Raw genomic sequence first — 24874 nt, 5'->3', positions numbered from 1 at the left:
TCAACTGTTGTTAAAGGAAGTAAAGTAAACAAAATGAACGCTTTCTAAGCACAACTCCAAAGAAATGACTTTTGTGTTACCTGAAACATATATGCAACAAATAGCACTGTGAGATAGCAATATACTGACGACCCTAAGAAGTGCAGGTAACGCTGTTCAAGGAAAAAATTTACATGTGGCATAGCACTTACGGACAATTGGACTACTCGAAGCTGGAGAGACACTGTGAACTAAACTTGATATGATACTGCTACTAGAAATCGGCGAAAAACTAGAGCTGCTGCTACTTGACCTCAGTGACACCGTGGAGCTGCTGCTACTTGGACTCAATGAGACACTGGGGCTGCTGCTACTTGAACCCAATGAGACACTGAAGCTGCTGCTACTTGAACCCAGTGCAACACTGGAGCTGCTGCTACTTAAAGTCAATACGACACTGGAGCCGCTGCTACTTAAAATCAGTGCAACAATGGAGCTGCTTCTACTTGAACTCAATGCGCCACTAGAACTGCTGCCACTTGAACTCAGTACAACACCGTGGCTGCTGGTGATTGGACTCACTGCAACGTTGGAGCTGCTGCTACTTGAATTCAATAAGACACTAGAGCTACTACTTATTGAATCCAGTGAGACAGTGGAGATGCTGTTACTTAAACTCAGTGATACACTGAAGATGCTGCTACTTGAACTCAATGAAACACTAAAACTGCTGTTAACTGAGCTTGGTGACATACTGGAGCTGCTGCTACTTGAACTCAGTGCCACAATGGAGCTGCTGTTACTTAAACTCAATGCGTTACTATAACTGCTGCTGCTCGACCTCAGTGCAACACTGGAGCTGCTGCTACTTGAACTCAGTGAGACACTAGAGCTACTGCTACCTGAACTCAGTGAGACACTGGAGCTGCTGCCAATTGAACTAAGTGCAACACTGGAGCTACTGCTACTTGAACTCAAAGTGGTGCTGGAACTGCTGCTACTTGAATTCAATGCATGACTGGAACGGCTTCTACTTGAACTCAGTGCAACACTGGAGCTACTGCTACTTGAACTCAAAGTGTACTGGAACTGCTGCCACTTGAACTCAGTGCAACACTAGAGCTGCTGCTGCCTGAACTCAATGCACAACTGGAACTGCTTCTACTTGAACTCGGTGAAACAATGGAGCTACTTCTGCTAGAACTATGTGAGACACTGGAGCTGCTGCTACTTGAACTCAGTGCAACACTGGAACTGCTGCTACTTGATATCGATGAGACAATGGAGCTACTGCCACTTGAAATCGGTGAAACAATGGAGCTGCTGCTGCTAGAACTATGTGAGGCACTGGAGCTGCTGCTAATTGAACCCAGTGAGACACCAGAGCTGCTGCTACCTGAGCTCAATAAAACAGTGGAGCTACTGCTACTTGTTCTTAAAGTGGTACTGGAACTTCTGTTACTTGAACTCAGTGCTACATTGGAGCTGCTGCTGACTGAACTCAGTGCATAACTGGGATTGCTTCTACTTCAACTCGGTGAAACAATGGAGCTGCTGCTGCTAGAGCTATGTGAGACACTGGAGCTGCTGCTACTTGAACTCAGTGAGACACCAGAGCTGCTGCTAGCTGAACTCAATGAGACACTGGAGCTGCTGCTACTTGAACTCAGTGCAAAACTGGAGCTGCTGCCACTTGACATCGATGATAAACTGGAGCTACTGCCATTTGAGCTCAAAGTGGTACTGGAACTGCTGCTACTTGAACTCAGTGCGACATTGGAGCTGCTGCTGACTGAACTCAATGCATAACTGGAACTGCTTCTACTTGAACTCGGTGAAACACTAGAGCTGCTGCTACTTGAACTCAGTGAGACACCAGAGCTGCTGCTACTTGAACTCAAAGTGGTACTGGAACTGCTGCCACTTGAACTCAGTGCAACACTAGAGTTGCTGCTGCCTGAACTCAATGCATAACTGGAACTGCTTCTACTTGAACTCGGTGAAACAGTGGAGCTGCTGCTGCTAGACCTATGTGAGACACTGGAGCTGCTGCTACTTGAACTCAGTGAGACACCAGAGCTGCTGCTAGCTAAACTCAATGAGACACTGGAGCTGCTGCTACTTGAACTCAGTGCAAAACTGGAGCTGCTGCTACTTGACATCGATGATAAACTGGAGCTACTGCCATTTGAACTCAAAGTGGTACTGGAACTGCTGCTACTTGAACTCAGTGCGACATTGGAGCTGCTGCTGATTGAACTCAATGCATAACTGGAACTGCTTCTACTTGAACTCGGTGAAACACTAGAGCTGCTGCTACTTGAACTCAGTGAGACACCAGAGCTGCTGCTACTTGAACTCAAAGTGGTACTGGAACTGCTGCCACTTGAACTCAGTGCAACACTAGAGTTGCGGCTGCCTGAACTCAATGCACAACTGGAACTGCTTCTACTTGAACTCGGTGAAACAATGGAGCTACTTCTGCTAGAACTATGTGAGAAACTGGAGCTGCTGCTAATTGAACTCAGTGCAACACTGGAACTGCTGCTACTTGATATCGATGAGACAATGGAGCTACTGCCACTTGAACTCGGTGAAACAATGGAGCTGCTGCTGCTAGAACTATGTGAGGCACTGGAGCTGCTGCTAATTGAACCCAGTGAGACACCAGAGCTGCTGCTATCTGAGCTCAATAAAACAGTGGAGCTACTGCTACTTGTTGTTAAAGTGGTACTGGAACTTCTGCTACTTGAACTCAGTGCTACATTGGAGCTGCTGCTGACTGAACTCAATGCATAACTGGGACTGCTTCTACTTGAACTCGGTGAAACAATGGAGCTGCTGCTGCTAGAGCTATGTGAGACACTGGAGCTGCTGCTACTTGAACTCAGTGAGACACCAGAGCTGCTGCTAGCTGAACTCAATGAGACACTGGAGCTGCTGCTACTTGAACTCAGTGCAAAACTGGAGCTGCTGCCACTTGACATCGATGATAAACTGGAGCTACTGCCATTTGAGCTCAAAGTGGTACTGGAACTGCTGCTACTTGAACTCAGTGCGACATTGGAGCTGCTGCTGACTGAACTCAATCCATAACTGGACCTGCTTCTACTTGAACTCGGTGAAACACTAGAGCTGCTGCTACTTGAACTCAGCGAGACACCAGAGCTGCTGCTACCTGAACTCAATGAGACACTGGAGCTGCTGCTACTTGAAATCGATGAGACACTAGAGCTACTGCCATATGAACTCAGTGCAACACTGGAGCTGCTGCTACTTGAAATCGATGAGTCACTGGAGCTACTGCCACTTGAATTAGGTGAAACAATGGAGCTGCTGCTACTAGAACTGTGTGAGACACTGGAGCTGCTGCTAGTTGAACTCAGTGCGACACTGGAGCCACTGCTCCTTTCACTCAGTACGGCAGGGAAGTTGCTACTACTTGGACTCAGAACACCGATAGAACCGCTACTACTCAAACTTTGAGAGAGAGTGAAGCCGCTGCTACTTGAACTTCGGGTGACACCAGGGCTGCTGCTACTTGGACTAGGGGGAATAGAAGAGCTACTGCTGCTTGAATTCATTGTAAAAATGGAGCTAGTGCTTACTGAAGTTGATGAGATGGTGTAGCTGCTGCTACTTGAACTAAGTACAACAGTGGAGCTCCTGGTGATTGATCTTAGTGAGACACTGGAAATGCTATTACTTGAACTCAGTGCAGCACTAAAGCTACTGGTAATTGAACTTGTTGAGACACGAGAGTTCCTGCTGCTTGAACCGAGTACCACAACAGAGCTGCTGCTACTTGAACTTAGGGCGAGGGTGTATCTGCTGCTACTTGAACTTAGTGAGATAGTGGAACCGCTATAACTTGAACTTAGTGTGATACTAGAGCTGCTGGTAATTGAATTTGGTGAGACACTGGAGTTGCTGCAACTTGAACTTGAGGCGAGAATAGAGCTGCTTCTGCTTGTAATCAGTGTGACAATGTAGCTACTGCTGCTTGAACTTATTGTCACACTGGGGCTGCTGCTACTTTGACTCAGTGGGACACTGTAGCTGCTGCTAATTGAACTTGGTAAAATGTAGGAGCTGCTGCTACTTAACGTGAGTGCAACAATGGGGCTGCTGGTAAAGCTAATGCTACTTAAATTATGTGAGACAATGGAGCTGCTGCTACTTGAACTCTTGGTGGCGATGAGGCTGCTGCTATTTGATCCCACTGAGACACTTGAGCTGAGGTTTGAGCCGCTTCTACTTAAACTCTGTGAGGCAGTGGAGCTGCTAATACTTAAACTCTGTGAGGCAATGGGACTGCTGGTACTCGAACCCTGTGAGGTACTGGAGGTGCCGCTACTTGAATTCAGTGCGACACTTATGCTGCTACAACTTGAACGCTTTGAGACAATGGCATTATTGCTGCTTGAGCGTGGTGAAACACTAAAACTGCTTCCAGTTGCTCTTGGGGAAATGTTTACTTGGATATTAGAGCTACTTTTTCTCATGCTATTAACGATGTTGCCTGTAGAAGTAGGGTAGCTACTGCTTTTTGACGTTGATGAGATGTCCAGGCCTCTACTACTGGGATCTAGTGAAATACTCAGCCTACCACTAAATAAAACTATTGAGGTTGTGTAGTCGCTACTTTTTGAAATGGATAAGATATAGGGCCTGCTTGTAGCTGAATCTTGTGATGCTCTGTCACTGTGGCTGCCTGAGCTTACTGATGCTGATGCACCTAAACTACCTGTGAACCATGGTGAACGAGAGATATGACTTATTGAAGATGGTGATATACTATAACTAGGACTTCACGAACTTGATAACGCACTGCTGCTAGTGCCACTTGAAGTCGGTGATATTTTTTGTTCTCGAATAGTTGGGCTCGATGACATAAAATGACTGGTACCCCTTGAAACTGAAGAGGGGCTGTAGTTGATTTGACTTGAACTTTGATGGGCGCTCAAATCTACGATAGTCGAACTTACAGACTGGCCGTAGCTGCTTGAACCTAGGAATCCAGTGACACTACTGGTAGTGGTTGAACTGTCATGTGACCTTGTATTAACTGTAAAACAATGATGTTTGTATCATAATTTAAGAGAGACGAAATGTTCTTTGCTGGTTAAGATTCCAGTGGATAAAAAAGGGAAATGCTTAACTAAATTGTGTCTCAAAAGATTCGAAGTACTACAGATGTGAGAGCTTTAAACTAAAAGAATTCAGCACAATGAATACTTTACATAAAGGTTCATTCAAAAGAAAAAGTTAGGAAGAGAATTTTCTTGTGAGTATCAGGGTTTCTGTTTCCATCAGAAAAAGAAAAAAGAAAAATTCAAGTTGAGTCAATATGCATCAAAAACGAAATTGCACCTACTATTACCAAATGTTGATCATAACGTACTCAAACGATCACTGCCAATAGTAACGGTAAATATTGCTTTAAGAACTACTCAACTCTGCTTAATAACAGTAGTACTCACCTGTCTGATAAAACTTCGATGCTATTGTGGTGTAGGGACAGTAGCATAACGAAGAGCCAGAAACTCTGGAACTGACTGTGGTCGAGGATAAGAAATTTAGGTGCGAATTACTTTCATCCCACCACGAATCGTTAGCAAATGAAGAAGAAATATCAGACTTGAGATGAGACGAGGACGTCAGGATCTGGGAAGCACTCCTTCCACCAGTTGATGGACCATGTAGCCATGAAGAACTTTCCAATTTCTTGGACTCACGTCCACGAGGGCAAGTACACAAGGATTCTGAACTAGAAAATGCTGTCAAATGGATGACAATACGAAACAGTTAATGACAGGAATATTGATGGCATTGGGAGGTCAGGTTTTGAGTATTTTTAAATTTGGGCATAGAAATTTTGGTTTATATTAAGGAATATATTACGTATTTTCGAAAGTTTACCATTTTAAAGGTTTAGGAGAGTGTTCATGCAGGATGGTGGCTCACATATATTAAAGAGCTCATCACTAACAAGTTTTCTTACTTAACACAATTCCTTCCAAGTTTGACGTTATAGCAGTCTAAAGGATCTAGTAGATGACCCTGGTACTTTATCTGGCTCCTTAAAAGTCCTTCAAAATCTAACGTTAGAACATGCATGCTCTTCACCCAGCTAATTTCCAAGATTTTACTAGCACTTTCTTCCTTAAAGCAAGAATTCTCAAACTCAGGAAGTATGCCAAATCATATTTTTTGGGCGAGTTCTAGAATGGGGCACATTTCGAAAGTTAGATTGTTTGAGATTCTAGGAAGATTAGCACATATGATATGAAGAGTGGATACACGAATAAAGAGAAAAGAAAAGTAAAATTAACCCTTTCTTTTCCTTATCTTTTGCCATTACTACCATCGTCATCTCTATCATCATCGTTCTTATAATTTTTAAAATCCTTAAAATGATTTTTTATTATCATGATTATTATTATTACTATTATTATTATTATTATTATTATTATTATTCTTATTATCAACAGCTATCATCCTCGGTATTCCATCATACTCACATATTTCGTGAACACCTGAGGCTATTGTACTGAAGGGGCAGTAGGACAAAGATGGACTACAAATGCGTGGGGCAGTAATGAAGATCTCAGAATACTCGCAGACGAACTTGATAGAGTTCCAAAATTATTAAAACCGGCTTTACGTCATAATTCCGCCAACTTTACGTCAAGCGTTTTAGTGTTCATTTACGCACCTTTACGGCATGATTAAAGGTAGCGTAAAGGTTAACTTTGCGGTTCGTTTACGTGAGCGTAAAGTCGCGTAAACGAAGTGGATTTACTTCGTTAAACGCGAAGTAAATCCACTTACGCTGCATTTACTTCGCGTTTAAGCCGAAGTCAATTTGCGTTTTCGTGCTGTGATAGAAGTTAAAAATGTGATTCATACTAGCACACTAAATTGTTACCATTACCTTAGTTAAAACGAGACTTAACCATAAAACAAATTTAGAGATTGCTTTTAATGCAGACATCTATGACAAATACTTATACTTGTGATCATTTGTCACCAGCTGGGAGGAAGCTGCAACAAATACAAAGAACAAACATGTGAAAACCTTAGTTAACTGAAGGCGTACAGAAACGGTTCATCCCAAATCCTAACAAGTTCAAGGTCATCTGGGCAAAACAGGAAAGCAGACAAAGCTCGTATTTAGCTTTATTGGAAGTTATATACTACGATGGTATTCATGTGAGACCACATTGAATTCTCAGCCGAGTTTTTTGAGCTATGAGTCTTCATTAAAAATATTTCATTTTCTGGACAATTGAACGCTGTGGTCTCAGGCTAGTCAATGATGGTTTTGTGCGAGATGCACGTTCATTCCAAGATTTTGGCTCGGCTGAATTCCCGTATGGATGCAAGGCAAGGCCAGAAATTTTAAATTTCATTCTAATGACGAAGTTTCTACTCGAAATTGTAATCCTAATTTAGTTTAAACGCTTCTCAAGTGGGCCAAAGAGCTGGGGTTACTGTGAAGTGAAGATAGACCCTTTTTACTTTCGAGGTATTATCAAGATCTTAATTAGGCATTACCCATAGGCAAACTTAAAAACTGCATTAAATAAACATGAAGTACTTGGATGGCCGCATCTGTTTTGCTCCGCATAATTTTCGGTTCTTGATTCACATAGAAATTCTAAGCAACGCAACATATGGGCCCTGTTCAATGAAAATATCAGCGATTCCTGCTGTTATCCTCTTGACGTTTCTTCATAGTGCTTATTGAAAAACGCTGATACAAATACAGTTCATGTTTAAAGTAATTCATGATAACAGACTTATAGCAAATGATAGTTCCCAGACATCTGAGGAACAACTGAACAAATGCTTCATTTAATTTTAATTATGAACTCTGCGGTCTATAGACACTGGTATTAGCAGGTGAAACCTCTACCCTGCTAACGAACATAATGATTTTATGATACGACGTAACCCTATTGACCGTTTATTTAAACAGTCAACATAGCATAAAGGAACCAAAGGTGTAGAACATTCTATTCGCTGGACTCGACGACTCACACAAAAAAGCCTGGTTATTCAGAACTCAAACACATAGTTAGAATATCTATTCCTTAGACCAGCGGAATCAAATTATTGGCTATCAAAATTTAATGAGACAACCTCTGCTGGAGATTTTTGGAAGACAGTAAGATCTTTCGAGTGAAAACGAACAACTACAAATATCGGTCCGATTGAAGATAGTTCCGCAGTTATTCATTCAGACGACACATCAAAGGCCAACGCTTTAAATTCCTTTTTTGTCAATATTGGAAAATCTCTCTCGAAATCAACACAAGATTCTTCAGTAAACTCTCCTCGTCAGTCCGCAAGAAATAACAGTGCCTCTCCTTATAACACAGCCCTTAACAGAGATCTTTTGAAATCTTCTCTGAGGTGTTTGAAACCTGGTAGGGCGAGTGGACTTGATGATACGTCCAGCGGGGAGCTGCGCTTTATTGGAGAAGCATTTTTGGATTGCTTTATGCCACTGGCTCAAAGAAGTATTTTCGTATGCAAATTCCCCAGCTAGTGGAAAAAAGCACAAGTGAAATGTCTTCACAAGAGGGGAAGCACCCTCGACTGTGGAAACTACAGGCCTATCTCCCTTCTCAGCATTCCGGGAAAGCTATTGGAGAATGTTGTAAGTAATTTAGGGCGTTTCTCCACGACCAACCCTTGTTTGCAAAAGAACGCTACAATATTCAAAAATTTTTGAAACGGGAAGGCCGTGCAACTTCTGCAGGGCCTGGGTCCATGTGCTAGGGTCCAATTAAATATTCATACTGCGTAAGTTCACGAGGGGCTTTTTAAGAGGGGTTAGGGATTAGGGTTAGGGTTAGGATCGAAACCGTGGTCTTGCTTGACCATCTACAGAAAATGTGGAAAGACGGTAGATGGGCTACTAAACGCCCCGAGCCAAAGCAATGGCATTCAGAGAATGAAGAAAACATGGAAGCCTCATACGACACCGCCACTGAAGATGATCTACTCGGCAAGTCTGAGGATAACGAACAAATCCCGGTTCTGTCCTCGTGTACCGGTTCACAAGAGTCGATACAAAAGACCTAACAATACACAACAGCTAACCAATGACTCCTAAACAAAGAAAGAACAATGGTAATTCCCTTGTGAACCGGTACACCAGGACAGAACCCAAATCCCTCTGTACCAAATGCCTCGCAGAACATGCCCAGAATCCCTACAATATAGGGCGAGGGCTAAAATAAGAGCAGACGAGGATTTCAAAAATGAGATAAAACAAATCCTTAACAACGCGGAGCAAGAAACACTAAAGGCGATCATGTGCTTCTATGAACGTGAAATCGGTCGTTTTAATACCGAAATAAAGAAAAAAAAAACAACCAAAACGGCTGGAACACTGAACACTAAGAACTGTAGTACGATCGAATCAGCGCGCGTGACGCAAGCTGAAAGCAATCAAGACAACTTAACGATCGAGACAGTCAAAAAAATAGCTGTACATCTACTAAGGCGAACGATTCGAAAAAGACGCAATCCCTGATGTGCGTACTCAGTGCCACACATAAAGCAAATTCTCATAAAAAACTGGCATTTAATAGAAACACGACCACTACTGAGCGAACTATACAAAAATCCGCTGCTCGTATCTTACAAAAGAGGGCGGTCGCTCAAAGACATACTCGTGAGGGCTAAACTTTGAATAGGCTACTCTAAACACACGCTTGGGAGTCGTGTAAGCCTGTCAACCCCATTTTACGCCACCATCTTCGTCTTCGCTACTGGAGACAACTTCGCTTCGTTCAGAAGAAGATTCACTTGACAAAACTTCAATATCTGCCATCTCCTTCGCCCACGAATACAAACAAACAGTGAGTGAAATAAACCACGCTATCGGAGTGAACACAACCAGTGACGTCATCAATCCATTTCGCTCGGTACCAGGGCCCGGACATGGTTTTGTGTAAAATTTTTGATTTGAACGGTTAAAAAAGATATCTTTCGCTTCTTTTTGGCCAAAGCAATTTATCTCATGATGATCAGCATATTCAAAACTACAGGTTAGAACAAATATTTCAGATACGAAAATTTCGTTTCAGTAGCACTTTAAATATTCATACCGTTTACGAGGAGGTAGTAGTAGTAGTAGTAGAAGTAGTAGAAACTTTATTAAAGCGTCAAAAGAACCGTCTAGCCAGGGAACGAATCCCTTACTAATTTGGGGACACCAATTAGGGGAGAATATACAAACTAAATACAGTAGTAGATAAAATATCTATAGTTAACTTATTAAGAAATTCATAGTAAAAACACACAGAAGTCAAAATGAACAAAGGCTACAGCCTGCGCAGCCATCATCTAAAAGTTCACTTATATTGAGTTGGCGTATCTTGCTTTTAAACGACGTTAGGGTTGTGACGTCCCTGATACTCTTGGGTAGTTTTGTCCATAGCTTAGGCCCTAAATATCTAATAGAGTGCTTGCCATAGGTGACTGTCTCATACCTAGGTATAGAGAAATCTGCTTGCCGCAGATTGTAATTACTATTTGGTTCTTTAAAGATGTTACTTATATATGCAGGGCACAGTTTATGTTTCACTTTATACATAAGTATGCACAGATCCTGTAAGCGACTATTTAGTAGTGTTGGCAGATCTGCCTTCTCTAATAGTTGTTCATAACTAGAATTATTATCCTTGAAAACCGCTCTAAGTCCTCCTAAGGAGGCTTTTTATGAATAGTTTAAACCTAACGGTCATCCAAGATGGCGCCTAATTCTCCCTTAGGGTAAAATGATTAGTATTTATATCCCTTCCCGTTTCAAAAATTTTGAATATTGTAGCGTTCATTTGAAAACAAGGGTTGGTCGTGGAGAAAGACGGTTTACCAAAAAAAATGTGTTCACGTCAACCAAAGCAGTCCTAGAAAGACGAGAGAATGGATGACGAAATTTTAGGGCTCATAGGTGGCAAAAGATGCATAGCTCATGTACCGGGTGGCATTTTGGCAGAGGTACATGAAAGTATCAAATGTTTTTAAAACTAGTAGATTTCTAACGTGGTGCTTTTTTTTTGTTGCAGTTAGCTAGCAAAATACGACTGCATAACTAGAGAATGTCCCACTTGGAGGTCGAAATCAAATGGGCCACAAAAGAATTGCAAGCGTTTCCTCGTTAAAATTTCTTAAAAGAATTGCATAAGTGGGTGAGTCGTTTAGCTTTTCAAATATCTCCGCCTTATACTTATTTTTGTAACCTTACTGTTATCTTTATAGATCCCCGACGAAGTTATTAGAAAATTTGGTGAGAACAAGCTCATCTATGACACGCTGCTCTACACATTTGTAGTGTTATGGCACTAGATTCCCGACTTTACATGTCCAGAATATTATTATGTTAAATATGCGTTGTCTAAAGAAGTTATGGAGGCGACAAAAGTATTTGCTAAAGAGCATAAATATCTAGTAGGCCCATTAAACTTTGCATTTCGTCAACTACTCAGAGAGTTATACTACCACATTTTGCAATATTCTCTTTCGACATTTGTTGAAAGAGAACCTACGTTATATTACGCACGAGTCCAATAATTTTTTAGACAGAATTTTACACAGACTGATGAGACAAGAATTTTATGCAGACTGATGAGAATACAAAAATAAAGCTTATTATTATTGAAATGTACGTTTTTTTTGTTTTATTGTGTACATTGGTTTGCCCTCTTGGACACTCCCAATGGGAGGATTAGGCGCCATCTTGGATGACCGTTAGGTTTAAACTATTCATAAAAAGCCTTCTCGTAAACGTGCGCGGTACAAATATTTAATTTTAACCCTAACCCCAAAACCCCAACCACAACCCTAACCCCAAACCCTAACCCTAAACCCTAATCCCTAACCCTCTGCGTGTGAATTATTTGTTATTTACATATTTTCAATTTTGTTATCCGTGTCTCTTAGGGATTCTTTTACATTTATATTCGTTCTCATTTCACGCGTTACTGACTTGATAATGACGTTACGCGAACGTCGAAACATCGTCGCATTTTTCTTAAACCAAGATGGTTTTTAATTTTTTAAACTTTTAGATTTTATCGCAATTCTCTATAGTTAAATTGTTTAACAAATCTCTTCCCTTGCGACAAATTGATTGATTTCATTAATGAGACTTGGCTGCCATGTTTCTTGTTTCTGAGATGCTCCTTATTTCAAACTCGTTTTGGGGATTACTCTTCAGATTTGAAAGCTTTCTAAAGCCGAACCTTAGTGGGCGACAAGAGATTAAGCAGGACTGCCTAAAAAATTATGAACAATGCGTAGACGCGACAACATGTTCTTTCCGCTTTCTGCTTGCGGCATTTCTAGATTGCCGGCGTCCTCAAGCGCAACGGTCATCTTAAAACTTTCTTCGGTAAATCTTTGTTGGGACGAGATAATGTCAAGATGCTTTTGCAAATCGCAAATAGAACTAGTACATTTTTACTTACCTTTGGAGATGATATGGATCACAATTAACAGGAACCAAAAAACCCACGTACTCCTGCTACCCGACATCGTTGAGTTGCAGTTTGTAGTTAATGATCTACAGTTATCGATATCACTCATGCGTATAAATTATACCTTGAGGGGCACCATGGTTACGGTAAATTGATTATTCGAAAAGTGACGCACATGCTCTTTCCAAGAAAACGACGGTCGGACTCTTTTATATATTTTATCTGTACCACCTGCCTTCACGCGCACCATGGTTACCATAGTTAAATTGGTCTTCGATTAATGATGCGCTTCTGTTTTTCAAGAAAACGACCTGTGACATTCACTCATATGCGCTTGATGATAAATCGATTTGATCTTACACAAGTCAATGTGATACTTATCCATTGTTGCTTTGGTGACTTTTGCAAAATGGAATTTAAGGCCAGTCCAACAATAAAAGATATTTTTGTAATTTCTGTAAGTTGATAAAGTGAACTGGCCACCGCAGAGGTTTAAAAGCAGACGTTTCGAGCGTTAGCCCTTCGTCAGAGCGGATTGAACGAGGGGCTAACGCTCGAAACGTCAGCTTTTAAACCTTTACAGTGGCCAATTTACATTATCATCTTGGTTGATAAGACTAAATTACCTTGTTACCCCCACCGACGCAGTACCACAGTTCCTTTAGAAACTCACGCCCTTTCTTAATAAAAGATCTTTGTTTGATTTGCATTTTGCCACCAACAACTCAAGTCTAAAACATTAAATAAGCGGTCGAAGGCATCTCTGTGTAGATAGGGGATTTAGAAAGGAAGCTTAAAAGTTCTCTGCTGTTTTTAATTGCTGCGTTTATTTTTAATTGTAATGAAATGGGAAATTACTTTCGAGAGCTTGTTAGTTGACTTGTAATTGAAAATTGCTCTTCGTCTACATGGTTCGATAAATCTGAATGGCGTAAAAATCGGTCCATTAGCTTCAGAGTTCTATCTAGATGGGGGCACAGCCTTTTTTTACAAACTTTCATATGTAGCTAAGGTTCCTTTCCTCTCCTGTCAATTGCAAAGCATGTGAATTGTAGAAATAAATACGTACGCCATTTTGGAATAAGCTAATCCAAAGTTTTTCACTTAAAATATCTCCCAACTGTTAGCACAAATCTTAACATAGGCGCAAAATTCTAATTCATTCTTCGAATAAATTAAAATCTTGATATCATTCTATTTTTTGCTGATACAATTAAGGGCAAGCTCAGTACGTTGCGCACAGTTTATTTATCGAAAGAAAGCATGTAAATTTCATTCCTACAGAAATCATTTCTACCATTTACTTCGAGGGACTAATTCTTTATTATATATTGTTATTGTTTAAATCACGTTCTTACAAGGGGGCGAAAAAATGAATGAAAATATGAATCATTAATTTCTGGACAAGTAATGACGAGTACAACTTGGTGTAAATAAGCACGAGCAAATTTTCAAAGACAACAAAGCACCAGCCCGTAGTCTCTGAAAATTTTACGGGTGCTTATTTACACAAAACTACACGCGAAATCATCTTATTGCTTTTTGATAATTTACATGAAAAAAGTATCACAGAAAATCAAGACAGACGAGATTTTGATAGCCCGCAAGCTCATTTGTATTTTGCAATGTTGCACTCGTGTACATGAAAAATGCACCTGTGCTGTTATTTCAGTGCGTCACGCTACCTAGGACATACTTGAAATTGTCATCTATAGCTCCCAATCCCAGGTGAACAAAGCACACGCTTTGATCGAAAACATTTCTTTGCTTTGAAATAGCAAACGGATCCAAAAGTGATTTCTTTATGAGCTCCAGATGTTTCAGATGGCGTTTGTTGACCCTTTGATATTGTTTGAAAGGATTCTCAGAATCGCTCTCTTATTAATGATTGAAAATTAATTAATGAATTTTTTTATGAATACCTGTCTTATCAAAATAAAATTGATCATGAAGAATGCTCTAAAACTCTACAAACTTTCAAATCCTGATGACGTCACACCAAAAAGCTATAGCCCATAACTAATAAAAACTCTATGTCTAACTTTCTATGTTATATCTAACTATCTAACTGTATAAGAGTTCTAGTCGTGTATTGTTGAATACTAGAGGGCCTTACTGGTGGAATTCCCAGCTAAAACATAGCGAGATTCAACCAACTGAAGTTGACTTTCTCACATCGTGGTGAAACCCACGTAGTAATCCTCTTAGCAACCTTTCACCACCTGTGGTCTTATTTCATCGCAAGTTAGGATATTAAGTCAAAACAGTTCTAAGAAAAGACTAATTCTTAGTTCACACTATTTTCCTAGATAATTAAATTACACAGACTCCAGAAGGTAATAGGTTAAGTGCCATCAACTAACTCACGTTCTCCAAGCCATTTTCATGTTCCACGTTTGACTGCAAATGGTGAAATGACTTTGACTCTCTCAAGCCTATTTGGAGAGGAAAAAGTTCGGTTGGTTGCGACGTCTTTGGAATTTCCTTCTCAGCTCGTAAGTGCTACTCAACAAGAATGCACCGCCATGATAGACTTCGAAGGCCTATCATGAAATGGGTTAAACATGGTTATATACTGCTTGCGGCGACGGATTGCTCCCTGTTAACGATAGACATTACAGTTTTTATGGATGTGGAGACGAACCCTGGTCCCATTTCTTCAGAAAAGAGCTATGATCTACGAAAGCAAACCTGGTCGGACGAAAGTAAGATTCCATGTTATGGAAGAAACTATTTACTCGGTTTGAGAAAGAAATCTGGTAAACCTTCGAGCCCTGTCTTAGAGACGCTTAAGAAACTACAGCTGCTCAGGTTTCGTGGTAATCGGGGAGGTTTTAGAAAAAATGTTCAGCATGTGAAGGAGAGATCCATTCAGAATATTTCTGTCGTCATTGGACGAAGGGCGGAAAGTGGGTTTGCTATTCCCCGGCTGCGGGTTGAAAAACGACGAAACCCTAGCAATCTCGTCAGTGTACCAAAACAAGTGGTGTCCCGCGAACACACCTCTGTTAGTTCTGGTCAGCTTTCTGTCCCTAAACTTTTGTTTATTAACATCTGTAGTTTGGGGAAAACAACTAGTCGGGTGCGAGCGGTTGTGGCTCTGGAGGCCGACTTAAGAAATAATGACATCGATGCTTGTGTTGTGTCGGAAACTCATTTAAAAATTGAGGTACCCGATACGGTGGTCAATATCTCGGGTTATAATATCTTCAGAAGGGATAGGATTTGGTCTGGATGCGATCCAAGGAATGGGGGAGGTGTTGCTATCTATACAAGGAGTAATCTTTCAGTTATTGATGTTTATCGTTCTAATTTATACGAGTTTATTTGCCTGACTGTGTTGCTGCCAAGTGGGAATTACATTCTTTTATCTGGTCTTTATCACCCCCCGAAGACATCATACCAGCAATGCGATTTAATGGATTATCTTCTTAATGTCTTTGACACAATGCTGGATAATCACCCAAACGCTACTATTGTTTGCGGTGGCGATCTCAATCACCTTGATCTCACGAGACTTAAACGCATTACTGGTTGGACTGCTTTAGTGGATTTTCCAACACGAGGGGATTCATTTTTGGATAATTGTCTTACAGATAGGCCAGAGCTCTTCGGAAAAGCTTTATCTATAAAGATGCTGATTAAGACGGATCACATTGGATTTATAGTTCCAGCGGGCAAGAAACTCAAGCCTATTCGTAAGAAAGTGCAATTTAGGGATTGTCGTGAGCATAGGAAGCAAGCTCTTTACCTTGCCCTCGCATCAGAATGCTGGGATGATGTTTTGGAGGCAGATAGTATCGAAACAGCTGTGAACATCTTAGAATTGAAGATCCTGGCAAATATTAACTGGTGCATGCCTTTACGAACGGTTTCCCTTTCGTCCCGTGATCCAAGTTGGATGACACCGCTAGTTAAATACATGCTACGTAGCAAGTCTCGCATCTCTGTTTTACGTACTAATAAGCATAGAGAGCTTAGTAGAAATGTGTTGAAGGTTATTGGCGAAAACAGAAGGATGCTTCTGGAGGGCAAAATGGGGAGCAGAGAATGGTGGAAAAACGTAGACTTGATATCTCAACGCCGGCGGTCCACAAACGTTTCGCTGGATAGAGAGACCGCTCAAGATTTGAACGAGTATTTCGGTGACCTGTGTACGGATGGCGATTACGTTGAGCCCGCGTTACTTGAAATTGGTCCTGAGGTGAAAGTCCCGGAAATTAGTGAACGATATGTATGGAACTCACTGAGTACCCTAAAGAAGACTGCAACTGGTCCTGACCAAATTCCGTATTGGGTGTGGAAAGACCATGCGGAGATCCTCACTCCAATCATTACTAAGCTATGGAATTTGTCTCTCGCTACGCACCAATGGCCTAGATCGTGGAAAAGGGCAAGTATAAACCCACTGCCAAAAGTTGATGTTCCAGTGGCAAGAGGGGACTTCCGGGGGATCAACGTAACCCCTGTAATAGCAAGAGCCCTGGAAAAGGCAGTCTATAAGATTCACGCCCAAAGGCCGGTAGAAGAACAGCTGTTGAATAGTCAAGTCGCGTATAGAGAAGGAGGGAGCTGCACAGATGCTCTGCTACTTATACAGAATAAGATCTGCAAGTTTCTTGATGATCCCAAGTGCAAGGCAGTGCGGATGTTCGCGATGGATTTCAGTAAGGACTTTGACTCTGTGAGCCATCAACTCCTTGCTGAGAAACTTAAGAGTTTACCACTTAACCCGTATATCATAAATTGGTGGTTAGGTTTTTTGCGAGATAGAAAACAAAGAGTTATTTTCGGGAATCATGTCTGTAATTGGAAAACAGTTAACAAGGGCACAACCCAGGGTAGTGTTTCAGGACCTTATTTGTTCAATATATTTCTTAACGATCTGGAGATTAAATTAGGGAACGAGACACTTGGTTTCAAATACGCTGATGACTGTACGATTATTGCTCCGGTATATTATTATAAAGATCACTCTGTAGACTTAATAAATCAGTTTTTACAGAGGGCAAGCTAAAATAGAATGAATTCAAATTCTACTAAATGTAAAGAGCTTATTATGTATAAAAAAGGTCACACTGCCGAGGCCTACAAAAGTATTTTTGGCATACCTCAGACTAGTACAATAACCATTCTTGGTCTCACGTTTCAGCCGAACTGCAAATTCAGTACTCACCTAAAAGAAAAGTTAGGTAAAGCTAATAAAGGGTTATACGTTATCAGATGCCTCCGCAAGGAAGGATGTAGCCAAGCAGAAGTAGATGTTTTATTTAATTCCATTGTCCTACCTAATATCACTTATGCTCTATCTGTGCATGGGGCCTCTGAGTCAGAGCTAACTATAGCCCAGCAGTTTTTAGATCGTTGTTTTAAACGTAAATACATATCTAAGAAATTAGTGATAGGTGACTTACTTAAAACGCAAGATCACAAAATTTGTCGCAAGGTTTCAACTATCCTGAGCCATCCTCTTAGAGCCTATTTCCCTGAGACCAAGATCACGAGGTATAATTTGAGAAATAAATCCCCTGTCATGCCCGCTATTCGCACAAACCGTTTTAAGAATACATTTTTTAATAGAATTGTTTTTAAGTATAATGTAGCTTTGTGAAAGTGTACTTCCTGTATTAGATGTAACATAAGATATGTAATTTTATCTTTTGAACAATAAAGACACACAGACACAGACACACACAGACTTTTCATGACTACGCCTACTTGAGAGTAGGTATCTTGTGACGATTTCGCGTGGGACTTTTTACTACTCCCGAAGTTGAATGATATATAATATAACGACCACATAAGATTATTGTGCAACTAAATGCTTTTAAAAGGTTTTGTTTTGGCAGATGTTCATTTCGGATATGTTTGGTATATCACAAAAGTTAATTTTCTGCTGGGGTTACAAATCCTTTGCCATTTCCTTAAAAATGAGAATCGCTCGCTGTTTCCCGCCTTTTATTCTAGGTTACTTTTCGGGGTCACCGTGAACAGTATAAAAAAAATTGAGAAAAAGTGATCTTTATCGGTTAACAAGAATTACCGTTCCTGTAATGGAAGAAGTTTGAGAAAAGAATTAAGGGCTAGAAGGTAGGTAGCCAAAGCCTCTCAGGAGATAGCTGTGCGCTACCACCAAATGAGCTAACGAAACCGCATGATTAGGGAGAAAGGAAAATGCCCTCTGGAAACAAATGCCCTCTTAAATTTCAAAAGATGTGATCTACCTCATCGGTTAACTAGAACTACCGTCTACGCAGTGGAGGAGGTTTGAGAAAAGAAATTAAGGGCTAGAAGGTAGGTAGCCTAAGCCTCTCAGGAGATAGCTAGGTGCTACCCCCAAATGAGCTAACGAAACCGCATGATTAGGGAGAAAGGAAAATTTAAGAGGGCATTTGTTTCCAGAAGTATGGGTGCAATAAATCGTATTCAAGTTGCGAATTGGCCTTCACTAGGCAACTGAGGCCAAAAAAGATACGAAGTAACCTTCGCAGGTTGATAACAGTTCATTGCAGAAAAAGAAGTCAGAATCTTTAGTTTTTAAGACGTAAATAGGTAAATAAATGGATTCCTTTAGATAGACACAGACGGTATCTTACCAATATGTAGTTCCAACAATTATGACGATGACCACTAAACCGCAAAAATCAAAGCCCATTTCCAACCATTGCTGCCTTGTTCAACTAGTCGGGTTGGTGGTGACTCGGTAGCTGTGGCGGACCTATTTTCCTTTAAACCTACATTTTTGGTAAACTTAAGTGATTGATTTTTAAAATAAACGAAAACTTATCGTCTATTGCAATTTGTTCTGTATTCCACGAAACAACACCTTAGGCAACATGTCTCTTGTACAGCGTTTTTATGATCTGTTATCATATTTCTCCACACGCAAAAGTGTTCTGTCTGATCTCAGTTAATCTGGGTTTGAATTGCTTCTTTGCAGAAGGAATCATGATTGTGACCGTCTTGTAAATTGGAAAAGAACTGAAAGAAATGAAAAGTGACTTACCGATTGACAAAGACATCACGAGACTCTGAACAGCTAGAGTGAGTAAGGAGAGTAAATTCATCAGCACAATGTCATTTAGACGCGTGAAGGCATTTGTTGGGGTAAAACTGATAATGAATTTCTTGAAAACGAAGGCGAGGAAGTCCGTAGGAACACAATCAATTGCTTTTTCTTTGTTACTGACTCACTCTATTAAACCTATCACGTCTTCCTCGGTCTGAATGATGTATAAGAAATTAGTCAATCTTTGCTTTATTGCAAATTATCATATCTTAAAAAAGATAAGTTGGCATTCTTTACAGAGAAATCAAGTTAATTTCACCGGGAGGAAGAAAACAATTACGAACTAATATAATTTTTTGACGCTAAAATTTTCTTCCTGACGGGCGAAGAGACAACTGTGCGTTTACTTGTTGATGAAGCCGTTGGAGGCGATGTATATTTCATCTATGTGGCACTAGGCGATCCAGTGATCTGCTGACTGGACATACTCGGAAGCGTTGATGCAGAGAGGCTTGAGGGGACAGTTGTGTTTTTTGAACATGGCTTTGAGTTGGACTTTTAGAAATTGAAACATTCTTCGAAAGGACGACGTTGACAGCTGCGAAAGAGAGGATATAGTGGAGAGATTGGACTCTGCATGATAGGAAAACCCTGTTATCTCGGCATATACTATGCTAATTTATTGCCATAAATACTAGCACAGGTAATGACAACCTTATAATGCGAAGGTAACGTTCTGTTCATTAATTTGTTTTCATTTTTTTTGCAAAAGTATATTTACTTTGTTTTCTGCATTATGTTTAATCTAATGACACTAATTTTTTTGAAGAGCGCTATGGTCTTTTCTTCATTTGTTTATCTTAAACAGGGGTGAAACGGTTTTTTTCGTGATGACAGAATAGGTTCTTACCTGTAGATGGAAGCAGAGACAGTAAAATTTGATGATTGTGCAGAAAGGATAGTAGTAGTAGTAGTAGTAGTAGTAGTAGTATATAGTAGTAGTAGTAGTTAAACTTTATTAAGAGTGTCAAGAGCCGTCTAAGGGTACGTTTCTTTTGGGACAGTCATGCACTTGTTGCCAATCACATAGACGTGCCTTGAATCGGTGTGACAAGGACTGTTACACAGTGAGGCTAGCTTTGGCCTGTTGATTCATCAGACGACATTAATGAAAATTTCAAGGTTTGTTCCCATGATACCTGCTGAAGTGCTTTGTGCAGCAGGAGCTTGGGTAGACGGGTAAGTGAGACATTCACGTTGGAGAATACAATTCTGGTTGTACCGTATACTTGAAAAAATCTGGGGAAAACTAAGGAAAAGGATGTTGTGAGAATTTATATCTTGAATTTATATACCACCAAAGGTTAACTTGATCAGGCAAAACGTGATTTTCCTGCTTTTGATACAGTTGATAGATTTGAAAAATTGATGCAAGAAAATAAAGACGAGAAAATTCAGCCCGATCAAACAGCGCAAATATAAATAAAATTGTATTGCAGCCCAAAGAAAGCTCACAAAGGACCCATAGCATTGTTGATATCCAGATCCTTATAAACGAGATGTCTAATAAATGAATTAATCTAATGTTTGGCGAGTATCTTAGTATACAAAGAAGGACATCAATCAATGTCGTTGTTGAAAAACGAGGGAAGGCATTGAAATGTTGCTGTACGTAACGTAAATTTATCAACTAAACTCGTAATTAATGTCAAACCTGCTGTGTGTAAACAGAAGAAGAAAGATGTTAAGAGCCCGATAATAAAATGACGAAAAAATGTGAAATTGTTTTGGAAAAAGTTACACGGAAAAACAAGAATTGTAACTTTTGGTCAGTCAAATATGAGAATCTCAATAGTTGGAGAACGTCTGGCCAATTAATCGCTCGCAAGTTGAATTATAACACTTTGCTGTCGCATTCCCGTGAAAATTCTTGATCTGCACGAACGGTGCTTTAAAGGCGCAAGGAATCGCATAGCACTCGTGTAAGGTGCCTTAGAATAGCTTTATATGCATCATGTTTTCCATATCATTTTAACCCAAGATGTCCCTGTTGAATACGAGGTTTACTCTTCCAGCTTGCAAGTAAAAACTGAACAGCGTCCTGCTTTCTGTATCCTGTTGAGATTGGCGCTTCAGGTAGGTGTGGCGTATGGGCTGTCTCGTTCTTCTCCAAACTTGGGTAGATATTGAAAGTGTACGATGAATTTATATGATAAGTGACTCACCTGCAATTTTTCTTCATCACTTCAGCACAGTTGTCGTATTTTGTTTGAATTAGTTCGTTTCGTAAAAACGCAGAAAAATAGAACAATTTCAAGGATTAGCCCCCAGCTCCAAGAGGTTTTTTTTTACAATATATGCAATACTCCAACATTTTCCATTAGAAAAGCACAAGTTCTGTTCACATTTATACTTGTAAGATCCACGAGTAATAACAATTTTGTGAAACTCGTCTGTGCTTTTAAACAAGTCATTAAATCAATTACCGTCACATTCGTAGTCATCTTTCTTCAGTTCAAAACTCTTTTCACACGAACGCTTTTGCCTTCCTGGAATATTCGGGCAAATCTGACGGCAATGATCGAGTCTTTTTAGCTAGATCAAATTCATCGATGTCTACAGACATAAACCTCTACCAAGATAAAAGTAAAAAGATAAGCAGTAGGTTACAAAAATATGATTTTAAAAAATTAAATTTTGCTGCCAGCTGATGAAAAGTGCAAACGGCATTAATGTATGTCCTGTTCCAAAGGGTAACACATGGCCGTAAAACAGGCATGTGTGTATATTATAGCACTGAATGCGTTGTAGTAAATAAGTCTATAAATCCCTCGTTCTGCTACTCTCTAAAAATTCCTTGCTACAAGAAAACACTGCGAACGATTTACCATTAACTCTCTTTTGACAGATAAACAAAAGGTTACCGTTCTGTCCAGCTAATAATTAGTAAAGCAAGGTTGCTTCACCGCTGCTTCCCTAGAAACAAACATGTTCACAACCTTACACACTTCCCAAATCATTGGGATCGTCTCATAAACAGTTGTAACTTTATGGCATCTGTCTGTAAGTGAATTCACTCTTACACTGATCAATTCCATCATTTCAAGAGATAAAACTACAACGATGATTAGTAAAACCTACCACCAAAATAAGGGAACAAAAAGTTGCTATCGATTTCCATTTCAAAGGTAACTGAGCCACAACCACCTAAATTCTAGTCCAGAAATGAAGTTTCAGGAGTTAAACAACAGAAAATCTTACCATCACAAATTCGCCTGTCATCATTCAGCATTCTTCCATCACGTTAACCTGTCTCCTCCTCGCCCTAACTAGGTTTTACCTCACGTTTTCAGGTCAATGAAGCATCAAGGTAGGAGAAGTGATTTTGCTGACAACTTATTGCCCGCAGATTCTTGGAAAGGGTGGGAGTGGGGGATGGGTGGATGAGGAGGGGGTGTCATCCTTTTCATAGTCTTCTGGAATAACTCGGTTGGCTTGCCTTGACTTTAGTGCATCACGCATGCTTGGAGTCCCAGATGATGAATTCGTAATGTTCTGGTCAATGAGCGGGCAATATTGGTATCGGTATGTAGAAACCACGTAACATCCGTGTTATGAGCAACCTTGTCGAAGAACAAAAAGGAGCTGATTATGTAATGACTTGAGAAATAAGCAGACTTGCAACTATTGATAAAAAATGCTGCCACAGTTACAGAAATTTTTTAGCCAAGGCTGAACTCTGGTTGCCATTCTAGACTCCGTACTCAGATCCTACCGTGAAGGTTACAACCGCTTGGTCGATGAAGATCTGGGTAAGAAATAAGGGCTGCTCTTTATTAACGTGTAATGTTTGTCAAGTTTTTCCAAGAACGTTATCTCAGCTAAATTTTGAAAGCAATTTATGCTCCAAATATTTAATAACATTATCGAAAAGGAAATTTTTAATGCTTTGAATTGATATAAAGTTTTTGCGGATCTGAGGGTAAAATTAAGCTTTCAGTGCTGGTAAAAAGAACACCTGTCGTGTGTAGATGCATTGCGCAAAAAAATTCAATTTGAGGGACTGTAACCAGAGCTCGAAGTCAGCGTGATAAGGGTTAAGAAACTCGGGAAGCTAAAAATGGCCCTTTCGAAAAGGGACCTCTGATGGACGGGGCGAGGAAGTTCTTGATTTTTAATCATATTCCTCTGAAAAAAAACTTGTTGCTCCAAATCTTTCTCCCTCTTATTTTCTTTCCTTTTCTTTTCTCTTTAGCATTTTTATCTCGCCCTCTGATATGGCAGAATTAGTTTCATATCTTAAAACTTTAAGCTAACAACTTTTGTTTGTATGGACGTTTGTCAGACTGCAGACTTTGTTAAGTCCAAGTTATACTTAAGAGGCAGTCCCTGTAAAAGCGGTCCGATAGCTTCGGTTCAAAAAGTCGATTTCTTTCAAACTTTGACCATGGTCTAAGTCTAAAAGTATTCGGAACCACCTTGGGTTTTCGAAATATTGTACACTAACTTTTTTCCAAACGAAAATCGCTTCAGCGCTCAAAGGCCCGTTTTTAACAGCGCCGATCTTCAAAAAAGAAAAATCGAGTTTCTCTTATATTAAAAAAACATTGTTTATTTCATCTCTACATGAGATCTTCACAAATGGCACAAATTGCATTATTCGTCGTTCCACAAATATCTTGTTTGAGGAATTTGTTTTGTCTCCCATATGACCGTAATTATGCAAGTTTTATCCCGGTTCAGCGCTAAATTCAAACTTCTTCCCAATGATATTTTTATTCAGACTAACTAAAATAGGGTAGAGGAGTATGGAAATATAAAAATATGTTGAGGTTTCGGCGATTTTCTAGTACAGCCGGTCAAGTTAACGTTAATATACACATTTTCGAAAATTCCACACAACAATGCACAAAAAGCGGACGTAATTATTTACAAAAAATACGTCTACAATCCATGGTTGACGCCTGCATTGAGCACCTTGAAGCTTTCCGTGCTTGATGATACTGCTATTTCAGAGAGTGCCTCTTAATATGCCTCCAAGAATTTCGCACGTATAGCAATTATACAAATTTATCACTTTCACGGGTTTATTACGAATCAACTTAACGGCCTGCTCCCAGTTGGCTTGTTAGCTCAATTGGTAGAGCGCTGCACTAGTATCGCAGAGGTCAGTGATTCGAGTCCCGTACAGGCCTGATTTTTTTTCAGGTCTGAATTTCGCTATTGCTTAAATAGCGCTATCTACTGCGAGGATCGTGCATTATACGAATCTACGTTTTGTTTTTCTAATGCAAAACTCCGGGCAGTCCTAACAGCTAGCCTTACAAACAGCCTTTGACATTTGGGAACGGTTGATCTTGTATTTGCACGGAAAGAAGGACTTGATGCG

General features: G+C 40.1%; 1 protein-coding gene, 1 long non-coding RNA gene and 1 pseudogene across 2 annotated transcripts; 2 read left to right on the top strand and 1 right to left on the bottom strand.

Moving 5' to 3' along the window:
• On the bottom strand, nt 1–12534 carry LOC148736075 (uncharacterized; annotated as a pseudogene).
• Nucleotides 7993–11639, top strand: LOC148736076 (uncharacterized). The gene is made up of 3 exons (XR_015998437.1): nt 7993–8647; nt 11067–11189; nt 11260–11639. It is a non-coding gene; the product is annotated as an uncharacterized LOC148736076 (long non-coding RNA).
• Nucleotides 12535–14998: 2464 nt separating the features above from the next.
• Nucleotides 14999–18166, top strand: LOC148736074 (uncharacterized). Its single transcript, XM_088752129.1, has one exon. The coding sequence runs from the start codon at nt 15025–15027 to the stop codon at nt 17491–17493; it is 2469 nt and encodes an 822-aa protein (XP_088608255.1). The 5' UTR covers nt 14999–15024; the 3' UTR covers nt 17494–18166.
• The last annotated feature ends 6708 nt before the right edge of the window (nt 18167–24874 follow it).

This window comes from Stylophora pistillata, chromosome 3 (genome assembly GCF_964205215.1).
Source record: "Stylophora pistillata chromosome 3, jaStyPist1.2, whole genome shotgun sequence".
NCBI lineage: Eukaryota > Metazoa > Cnidaria > Anthozoa > Scleractinia > Pocilloporidae > Stylophora > Stylophora pistillata.
The sequence above is the reverse complement of the archived record's forward strand: the minus strand, read 5'-3'. Positions and strand labels throughout refer to the sequence as shown.